General features: G+C 40.6%; 1 protein-coding gene across 1 annotated transcript in view; it reads right to left on the bottom strand.

The window, feature by feature from the left end:
- Positions 1-2,626: 2,626 nt before the first annotated feature.
- The window catches only part of LOC118361831 (afadin-like), a 33,131-nt gene continuing 24,103 nt past the window's right edge, over positions 2,627-11,654 (bottom strand). Inside the window, 8 exon segments of the mRNA XM_052485224.1 lie at positions 2,627-4,086; positions 4,295-4,542; positions 4,781-4,894; positions 5,051-5,698; positions 5,853-5,990; positions 6,154-6,239; positions 9,910-10,107; positions 10,342-10,460. Of these exon segments, the coding sequence (XP_052341184.1) occupies positions 3,969-4,086; positions 4,295-4,542; positions 4,781-4,894; positions 5,051-5,698; positions 5,853-5,990; positions 6,154-6,239; positions 9,910-10,107; positions 10,342-10,460 (1,669 nt within the window). The 3' untranslated portion in view covers positions 2,627-3,968.

Genomic DNA, 11,654 nt, shown 5'->3' with positions numbered 1-11,654 from the left:
AGACCTATTAGTTTGATAGGAGTTGATGTTATAAAATAGTCGCTTAAACACGTGCCCGCAGGTTGGAGGTCCTACTTCCAGACCTCATTAAACCTGAGAAGACTGGTTTTGTCAAATCCAGATTTGGAACGGACAATGTGAGACGTGCTTTGAATATCATAAACCACCCTGCACTCATTGTCTCTCTCAATGCCAAAAAGGCATCAAATTCTTGTTTGCTGTATTTGAAAAAGTTAATCTGGGTGATCATTATATTAATTTAAAACACTTTATTCTGACCCATCAGCAGCAGCTAACACAAATGGTAAATTATCAGAAAGATTTCCTATCGGCAGGGGCTGTCGTCAAGGCTGTCTTTTATCTCCCGCTCTGTTCTCGTTAGTCATGTAACCACCGGCCGAGGCAATAACGTCTAGTAATAACAGCAGGGGCATATCTATGGGTGAAGAAGAGCATAGAATGTCATTATTTGCTCATGATTTGCTTTTATACGTCTAAACCTAAACGTCTAGACCTCTGTCACTGTCAACATCTAGACCTCTGTCACTGTCAACGTCTAGACCTCTGTCACTGCAGGAATGGACATCATATCTGAATATGGTAACCTGTCAGGGTACAAAATTAACATGGATAAATCCATTGCTTAACCTTTGAATATCCCCTCTTTACAATCAACTTAGAAACGATATCTCTATTCCAATTGACTGAAACAGGCTTAAAATACCTTGGCATATATGTTACTCCAAATCTTAAAGACCTGTTCACATCAAATGATATGCCTTTGCTCACAAAGATTAAACAAGACCTGATTAACTGGTCTACCCTACCAAACTCTCTTTTTGGCAGGATTAATGTCATCAGGAAGAACATCCTTCCTTGACTAAATGATCTATTCCAAGATATCCCCTGCCATATATCTCAATCCATTTTTTTCAGAAAATAAATGCCAATATATCTAAATATATCTGGAACAATAAGAAACCTAGAACCAAATTGACCAAACTAATTACGCCTAAGGATTTAGGAGGGGACTCTTTGCCAAATCTGCAACTATATTAATGGTCTGCTCAGATCAAGCACATGATTAGTTGGTTCCTCGACAGATGCCACTCACTTTGGGTTGGGATGGAATCGATAGCATGTCATCCAAGAGCATTAGCTTCCTTCTCGTTTATTAATAGCTTTGAAAAGATCCAGGCCTTATCTGACAATTTGACAGTACATAAAATACTCTTAGCTTGGCAAGATGCAAGGCGGTAATTCCAGACCATATATCACTCTGGTCACCAATTTCCCTTAATACAGATCCCCCCTACTTGGATTGTATCGTTGTGTTTGACCCTGACTCTGAACGTCTGTTCAATACACTTGTTTACTTAGCCAAAAAAAATGCTTATTGTTATAATGGTCCACACCTTGAAGTACCTACTGCGAGAATGTGGCTTTCTCAAGCCTCTGCTATTCTACCCCTAGAGAAACTTCTCTTTGACTTACACCCGTCTGATACATTTAGGAAAATCTGGTCTGAATTGTGGAAAACCTCACATAACTGCCCCATGTTATAATTGTGATGTCTGCATATATATATTTTATTTGATGACTGTCTTTTTGAATAATGTTTTGCTGTATCCGTATTCCTTTTATTGTACCTAGTCTATGTGGTGCACTTTGTTTGGTTGTCTATGTAACCTCTGTCAAAAGAAAATACTTTTTTAAATAAAAAGATCATTACCCCAAAAAAGTTATATAGCTGCACCATCGAGAGCATCCTGACCAGTTTCATCACCACCTGGTATGGCAACTGCTCAGCATCCGATTGTAAGGTACTACAAGGGTAGTGCGTACAACCCACTACATCACTGGGGCCAAGCTTCCTGCCACCCAGGTCCTCTATACTAGGCGTGTCAGAGGAAGGTCCAAACATGGCAAGCGGTACCAGAGTGCCAAGTCTCAGTCCCAAAGGCTCCTTAACAGCTTCTAAGCCATAAGACTGCTGAATAATTCATCAAATGACTATTTGCATTGACCCCTCCCTGTTTTTATACTGCTGCTACTCACTGTTTATTATCTACAGTATGTACAGTGGGGCAAAAAAGTATTTAGTCAGCCACCAATTGTGCAAGTTCTCCCACTTAAAAAGATGAGAGAGGCCTGTAATTTTCATCATAGGTACACTTCAACTATGACAGACAAAATGAGTAAAAGAAATCCAGAAAATCACATTATCTATCGTTGTCTCTGATTGGGAACCATATTTAGGCAGCCATATTCTGTGGGTACTTTGTGGGTGATTGTTTCCGTGTCTGTGTTTGTTTCACCACACGGTACTGTTTCGGTTATTCACGGTTCGGTTATTGTTATGTTTCAGTTTATTTAATTAAAAACAACTATGGGCACTTACCACGCTGCATTTTGGTCCGATCCCTGCTACAAATCAGCCGTGACAATTATTGCACACAGGGTTAACCCTTATGTTACTTGTTAAGCAGATGTTTACTCCTGAACTTATTTAGGTTTGCCATAACAAAGGGGTTGAATACTTATTGACTTAAGACATTTCCGCGTTTCGCTTTTAATGATTTTGTAAACATTTCGAAAAAATGAATTCCTTTGACATTCTAGGGTATTCTGGTAGGCCAGTGACACAAAATCCAAATTTAATCCATTTTAAATTCAGGCTGTAACACAACAACATTTGGAAAAAGTCAAGGGGTGTGAACTTTCGGAAGGCACTGTAGCTGTGAATATATAACAACATCCACATTTCACACTATTTTCAGATTGACTGTACGCCACCCCCCAATTTTTCCTGGGTCGAACCTATCAAATTGGCCAGATTGGCACTCCCTCAAATTACTTCCTATTACCTGTACCTACTGGACAATTGCATACGACACCTGGTGTGCTTGTGTGAGAAAAGCTCCTAAACCTCACCAACTCCAGAGAGGATTCTGAGGTTTATGTCCATTGTGGAGGAATAAATGCAAAATGCTATATAAGGATTCAGTTAAAAAGTATTCAGTAACCCATTATTCAGTCAATACATCAAAGAGGTGCTTATTTCTGACACATGAAGCTAAATTAACATTAACCACTGATTTCAATGTGACAGGTCTGGACAGTGAACACAGGCTAATTATTCTCAAACAATGATGTGTATAAACGCATAGCCTTCTATGTTTGTTTACTTATGTACTCAACCATATGTACTTCTCTCTGCTGTAGGGGGTAGCTGTCCACTGTATTCATAGCCATGGCAGGACAGGAACCATGCTGGCAAAGACCAGGAAAATCTCAGGCACCGATGAGATCAGAAGGGCTCAGATTACTGTACACGTGGACTCTTGTGGAGTTCACCCCTAAACATAGTGAAGTATTCATACAAGTAGGATGTCCTGAGTTGTAAAGGAGGAGTACGGCATAGGAGGTTGGTGGCACCTCAATTTGGGAGGACATACTCGTGGTAAAGGCTGAATAAGTGGAACGGTAATCAAACACATAAAACACACGGTTTCCATGTGTTTGATGCCATTCCATTCTCTCCATTACAATCATTATTATGAGCCGTCCTCCCCTCAGCAGCCTCATGTGATGTACGGTACATCCGTAATGTATACCATGACTGCTGTTGTACATTTTCCAAAAAGATTAATCAAATCTTAATTTATTTTTAAAAATCCATGTATGTAAAAAAGCTTCTACCTACCTAAGTTTTCATTTAAGTAAACATATAACAGAAAAACATGAAAATGTGCATTCGACAGTCTAAGTGTAAAGATCAATTAGGAGAAAAGAGAAGTAAATATGCCGAGAAATCACAAAGATAGTCCACATTTTTCTACAGAATATAGATTATAATATCAATTCTAATATCTTCTGATTGGTTTCTACTGTAGCTTATAAAAAGGTTGAGCCTTGATCGATGAGCCTTGACCGAATGTTGAGGCCACCTTCTCAGGATCCTCATCTTACAAGGCTTTGACTTTGATGGAGGCGTTTGATCCGAGGGAGAAGAGACGTTGGCGCTCCTTAAATGTGAGATTCTCAGGTGTTGCATCACCTTTGAAGTTGTTCTCTTTCTGGCCTCTGCAACCAATCAATAACCCACATATGGATGTAATTGAGAAGATCAATAGGTTAACAATAATGTCTATTATAGTCTGTTATACATCATGATGCATTACTTTCAGAACAAATTATGTAATTTAACTTTTGGTTTAGCCAGGGACATTGTTGGGGGAAAAACATTTTTTGGTGGGATACAAATGTACATTCAAATGAAGTTGAAACTTACTCTTTCGAGGACTTCTCATCAAAGTTTACGTTGAGTTCATTCGACTCTTGAACATTTTCTCCTGTTGACGTGTCTCTATCTTCTTCTTCATCATCATCATCCTCATCGTTTCCATTCTGTTGGAACTCCTGCAGTCTCTGTTGAAATTGCCACTCCAGGTTGAGCCTACGGAGCCTGTCGGTCTCCTCTGGTGTGAGCTGGGCTTTAGCCTGCAGATCCTGGATCTCCTGTTCCAACAGGTCGACGACCTAGATCAAGGAACAGACGGCAAAAAAATACACATTTCAATGTAAGAACAGCCAGCAACAAGCAAATTTGGACGTTACAAATTTCTTACGTTACGTTATTCTCTATTTGCATGGAAGTTCATCTTGTGAGGTCAGCAACACATCAAAAACACAAAATACACTAAATCAATACAATACAACACAATACTGTAGAGTATAATAATAATAATTATTATTATTATTATTATTATTATGTTACCTGTAGTCTCTGCTGCTTCTGCTGCTTCTCCCATGCATCCCTCTTCCATGGGTCTGGAGACAGACTTTTGTTGCCTTCTGATGGTGGCTCTTTATTCATGCTGAAGTATTGGTCCTGATTTCGACATTCGGCATTAATTGTGTATTTTATACTGGAAGTGTATTTGTGTATTTATTTGCATATTCCTTATTCATATATGCATTTGAGTTTTCACTGTCGTGTGTATTAAGACAGTTGGATTTTGATTACAAAAAAAATAATGTACAGTACCTGATGTCCTGGGGTGGTCCCTGGTTGTGGTTTAGCTGGAGGTCTCTGGAGGGATGTGTCTTTTGACTGGGTTGGGAACAGTTGGGACGTCGCTGTTTGCACCCTCCTCAATGCTTGTTGTTGTTGGATCTTCTGTGAGGATGAGAGTGAGGGCTGAGGTTGCCTCATGGACACAGAGGATGGAGGAGGACATGTAGCTTGGCGATGCTGGGCTGGCAGTTGATAATGAGACTCCTGTTTTTGATTGCTGAAGAGGGCTTGTCCCTGGCCTTTACCCTCAGGGTTTTGGTTCATCTTCACGGGCAGTAGAGTGGGAGTTTGTTGGAAGGTAGTCATTGGACTGCGCGGCTGGGTGTTGGAAAGCCGTGTAGCAGGGATGTCTATGTGTATTGGCTGGATGGCAGACGAAGGGTCGTGTGACGTAGGAGTTCTCCAGTAGCCATACCGTGTATTGTGGCGGCTCGGTTGGGTCTTAGTGGAGAGGCTGACAGTATGGTTGTAATGTATGTCGTGGGTAGAGATGCTAGGCTTCATAGGAAAAGAGGTGTAGTAGCTTTCCTGCTGGTTCTGGTTCCATGCATTATGTATATTGTCCACTAGGGGGCGATCATTCTCCATGCACAAATTCTCCTGTGAAAGGGCCTGCCGCTATGGAAGGAAATATTCAATTATTTTTCATTTGGCATTTAAGTTGATTAAGTGTAAGTGTAACAATTGCATATATGGTCCATACTTGAAATAGTTGGTTTAAGATATTGGGGGACGTACTGCTTTATAAAGGATAAGATATAGCTACTCATACCATCAAGGTCCTCTTGTTGGAGATCTGTCCATCTAGATTAAATGAGACTCTGGGCTCCTGAGGTGGGAGTTCAAAGGCTACTGTCTTCTTGTCCTGAGACCTAGGGGCTGGTAGAGTCAGGTATTCCCTTTGGTACATCTGATGGGAGAACATTAAGGTGATTGTGTTTTTATACCATTACAGATTCAATGTAGACAAACCCACTAAGCCCGTGGCTTACAAGTATTGACCCACTGTTTAAGCATCTTTGGGTCCTTGAAAGCACTATATAAAACCCATGCATTATTATTAAATTACTTACATCAGAGCACAGAAGGTTGCTGGTGGAGACTGCAGTGATTTTACTGTCTGTTGGGATGGCTGGGTCAACTGGTTCTCCTTCTGGGCCTAGAACAAGCGAGGAAAGAAAGAAAATGACAGAACTGCCATGAAACATTTCTAAAAAGGGCTTTTCACACTACTCCCACATGAAAAAATACTATAGCGTATTATGGTATACATACTATACACTCTTAAAGTCTGCACAAAGCACTGCAGTGAACACCGCAGTATGTACTGTAGTAAAGTGTAGTATTTACAGTTAACTATAGTATAAACTATATACTATAGTAATTAATTTAGTGTTTTTGCAGACTGTAGTATATTGTAGTATTTACTGTAGTGTTTTTGCAGACATTACTGTAATATTTACTATACTGTTTTTGTTTTATTATCTTTGACATAGAAGTGGAATCTTTTTCCTTAAGGAAACCTACTGGAGAAATACTAAAATAGCATTTTCCAATAGGACTGGGTTCCGAACAGAAAGTCCAGAGGTTCTACTATTTTCTATAACCTTTAGCGAACAAATTATATGATCTATACTCGGCATGTAGGTTTCTCACTTATGGATGGCACAAATTGGAATATGAGTGAGGGAGATGGGCAGGGTATATGTAAATGAAATACTTTAGCATTTACTGTTTTTTACAAAAAAAAACTGTTGTGTTTTGTGGACTGTAGTGTTTTTGTAGACATTACTGCAGTATTTACCACAGTGTTTTTTTGCTGATAATACTGTAGTATTTACTATAGTATTCTACAGTACACTGTACAAAAAGATATTCCTGTAATTGTCACAGTAAATTACTTTTTTACTCAAACAGTAACATACTGTATAAACTGAATACAGTAGATTATCGTAAACACATTGCATTGTGGGCAAAACGTTAACTTACTGTATTTGTGAATATTCAAAATAGAATGCCACATTAAAAGCACAAGGGCAACATAACCAAAGCACATTCCCTGAAGCAAGAGATAATTAGTATTATACATTTCATATTTTATTGGTACCTGTTTTTTTATTTTATAATTCTTGCGTTGTTTGTGTCCGTGCTGTTTTATATTACAGGAAAAAATATATATACTCAGAAAGGCATATCATACAAACAAAACAAAAATCCATTGTGAAAAGTTAGCCAAGCACAAACACAAATTAGGAGGTACAGTGCATTCGGAAAGAATTCAGACCCCTTGACTTTTTCCATATTTTGTTACATTACAGCCTTAATAAAAAATGGATTAAATAAAATAAAAATCTCATCAATACCCCATAATGACAAAGCGAAAACAGGCTTTTAGAAATGTTTTCTAAATTATTAAAAATAAACAACAGAAATACCTTATTTACACAAGTATTCAGACCCTTTGCTATGAGACTCGAAATTGAGCTCCTCAATGTTTCAATGGAAACAGGTGCATCCTGTTTCCATTGATCATTCTTGAGATGTTTCTACAACTTGATTAGAGTCCACCTGTGGTAAATTCAATTGATTGGACATGATTTGGAAATGGACATACCTGTCTATATAAAGGTCCACAGCATGTCAGAGCCAAAAACCAAGCCACGAGGTCGACGGAATTGTCCGTAGAGCCCCTGAGGCACCGATTTGTGGAAGGGTACCAAAAAATGTCTGCAGCATTGAAGGTCCCCAACAACACAGTGGCCTCCATCGTTCTTAAAAGTTTGGAACCACCAAGAGTCTTCCTAGAGCAATCGGGGGCAAAGGGTTTGGTCAGGGAGGTGACCAAGAACCCAATGGTCACTCTGACAGAGCTCTAGAATTCCTCTGTGGAGATGGGAAAACCTTCCAGGAGGACTACCATCTCTGCAGCACTCCACCAATCAGGCCTTTATGGTAGAGTGGCCAGACGGAGGCCACTCCTCAGTAAAAGGCACGACAGCCCGCTTGGAGTTTGCCAAAAGTTACCTAAACAAGATTGTTTGGTCTGATGAAACCAAGATTGACCTCTTTGACCTGAAGGCCAAGTGTCACGTCTGGAGGAAACCTCGTACCATACCTACATATTTATAATCACCACCTTCCGGAGACACCTGAAACCCCACCTCTTTAAGGAATACCTAGGATAGGATAAAGTAATCCTTCTCACCCCCCCCTTAAAAGATTTAGATGCACTATTGTAAAGTGACTGGATGTCATAAGGTGAATGCACCAATTTGTAAGTCGCTCTGGATAAGAGCGTCTGCTAAATGACTTAAATGTAAATGTTAAATGTAATACCTATGGTGAAGCATGGTGGTGGCAGCATCATGCTGTGGGGAAGTTTTTCAGCGGCAGGGACTGGGAAACTAGGATTGAGGGAAAGATGGACGGAGCAAAGTACAGAGAGATCCTTGATGAAAACCTGCTCCAGCGCACTCAGACTGGGGCAAGACTGGGGCAAAGGTTCACCTTCCAACAGGACAACCACCCTTTGCACACAGCCAAGACAACGCAGGAGTGGCTTTGGGATCACTGATCAGACATGACAGGAAAGGTGAAAGCTGTGGGATGGAACCCTTGCCTGCACCTATCTAGTCTTTAAAGATCAGTAATTACCTCAAGGATGGAAGGAAGAAAGAATGCAAATAAGTGCCCTGTTTGAATACTTTCAAAAAGCATCCTTTCCTTCTCCATTCCTTGAAGTAATGAAGTGGATTGGTGGAAGCGGTGTGGTGGAACCCTTATTTTCACATTTCGAATCTAGCCAGATCAGTGATTATTTGACTGAGCGGAAGGGATGGAGGAAGAGTGCATCTTAGAAGTATTTTAACCTTGAGACGAAACGTATTCAAACAAGACCCTGACCCTGTTTGAATTCTTCAGAAATGCTTCCTCCCTTCTTTACTTTACTCAAAGTAATCACAGATCTGAATTGGTTGGATTGGTGAACTTTGCTTGAACCTACCCACCTATAGATATGTGCTTACCTCCAGGAAACAAAGGAGGAAGGATGCATTTTTCTGAAGCATGGCAGGTAGCCTAGTGGTCAGAGCGTTGGAATAGTAACCGAAAGGTTGCAAGATGAACAAGGCAATTAACCCACTGTTCCTAGGCTGTCATTGAAAATAAGAATTTGTTCTTAACTGACTGGCCTAGTTAAATTAAAGGTACAATAAAATGTGAGTTTTCACTCCACCTTGAACTTGATGGATTAATTAAAGTCACTATTTAGTAAGGAACTCCACTCACCTGGTTGTCTAGGTCTTAATTGGAAGGAAAATCCAAAAACCCACAGACACTCGGCCCTTTGTGGAATGAGTTTGACAACCCTGCTTTTAATTACGCAATGGAGGCTCTGTGCTTATAGAGCCAGGTTCTAAGTGTCCTAACACATTTCAGCCACCAGAGGGCTGTCTGAAACTCAATTGACCACTGCAGGTTCTCAACATTTGTCTGTGTGTGCTATAGCAGGGGTAAATGCCACTGTGCAGGACAACGGCTTATATAGTGGCAGCAGTATGTTGAGTTGGATTCCAATATAAATTACCAATCACTTTGCAAGTCACTATAATGTGGGTTGCAAAATTACTAGCCGAACTGAGCCAAGCCAAATCAAGCTGTACTGAGCTGGCTTGGTTTATACCTACCATGGTTGCTGGGACTGTGCTGAGAAATACCATTTGAAATGAAAATATCAGAGACAGCACAGTTTGACTGGCTTGGATCGACGCAATAGTGTGAAAAGGGTGTTAAGTCAACTTTTCAAAAAGAACACTTATTGTTAGACTCACTGATCATGTTAGGGTTGGAGCGGTATAGCTGTCTGTTCTTCAGCAGGGTCTGTTCTCTCTGTCTCCTGTTCCCTCCATGGGAGTTATTACCCCATAGTCCTGAGGGCCCAGAGCTCTGCTCCATGCCATCATACACGATCAGGGCCTTGCCGTTCGGCTTAGCATGGCTGCTGCTGGTGGGGCCACTACCATCCAAAGCTGGGAGAATCATAGAAAAGTTGGTTAGATCTAGAACATCTAGGTGTAGGTCTACTATTAATTGAGACAGACTATTCTTACCATTCATTTTGGAAAGCAACTACTAACAGGAAGCCATGAAATTAAATGATCTGAATTTGGTTTTGGTCTTAGATCATTAGACCTCTGTTGAGTGACTGTTCAGGGGAAAATGATAACAATGCAGAGAGAATAATGCCTTTGTTCTGCTCGTACCTGTAGTTGATACTGAAGGTGGTTCATCTAGCAAGGCAGCCAGACCATGGCATGTTGCCCCCTGCTTGGCAACCTGTAAAGTCACAACTGACCCAGTGTGCATCATTATGCCTGCTGCCCTACAATCAAGACAAGACCACATCAATCACTGTCAATTCATTATGCTTTCAAAGCATAATCCTTTATTTGTTTTTCAGCGTATTTGAAATGACCATTGAACAGATGTAACTATTGCAGATTGTTCCAACAGAAACTGTTTTCACATCATGTTTAATGACCGAATAGTTATCTGTCAGACCTAAATAAATGTTGTACTAAAAAAGGACCTGAAAGTTAGCCTTGCTGACAGCGACCCACGTGACTAGACAGCTCGCTGTGACTCACTGGTCTAGTATCTCTGGCTTTTAAAAGGGGGGGTTGGCTCAACATAGTGGTGAAGTCAGCGTATCCACTCAGTCAAGTCTTCTATGGACCAGTTTATGCCCAAGTCTATGTCTGTAGCAAAACAAGGCCAAATTGATATTGCATTGGCTAAAATTATTGCCACTGATTTCCAACCATTTTCCATTGTGGAGGACAGAGGTTTCAGAAATTATAGCAATAGTCCAAATCTAATTTACACAATTCAGGAAAACCCTTTCAAAATCCCTTATTCCACAACTGTACGAGAGCACACAGGCTTCAGTGTGGGAAAGAGTCCAAAAAGCTATTGCAGTTTGCCTTATCACTGACTGTTGGACATCAAGGGTAACCACTTCTTACATGCCGGTTACATTTTTTATTTTTTTATTTTTACGTTATTTTACCAGGTAAGTTGACTGAGAACACGTTCTCATTTACAGCAACGACCTGGGGAATAGTTACAGGGGAGAGTGGGGGGTAAATGAGCCAATTGCAAATTGGGGATTATTAGGTGACCGTGATGGCTTGAGGGCCAGATTGTGAATTTAGCCGGGACACCGGGGTTAACACCCCTACTCTTACGATAAGTGCCATGGGATCTTTAATGACCTCAGAAGAGTCAGGACACCCGTTTAACGTCCCATCCGAAAGACGGCACCTTACACAGGGCAGTGTGTAAGGTGCCAATCACTGCCCTGGGGAATTGGGATATTTTTTAGACCAGAGGAAAGAGTACATGTCACTTCATTGAAGATCTTTTGATGTCTAGCTCTCATCTGGACTGCTTTGAGTTCAGCGACAGACACATCCCAGAGAACTTGGCAGAGGAGCTGTTGAGAGTGGCCAGAGAATGGCAAGAAGATGGAAAAGAGGTCTGTTGTGTTAGCGACAATGCAGCTAACATAAACAAA

This window comes from Oncorhynchus keta, chromosome 29 (assembly GCF_023373465.1).
Source record: "Oncorhynchus keta strain PuntledgeMale-10-30-2019 chromosome 29, Oket_V2, whole genome shotgun sequence".
Taxonomy (NCBI): domain Eukaryota; kingdom Metazoa; phylum Chordata; class Actinopteri; order Salmoniformes; family Salmonidae; genus Oncorhynchus; species Oncorhynchus keta.
Note: the sequence above shows the minus strand (reverse complement) of the source record. Positions and strands in the feature narration are given on the sequence as shown.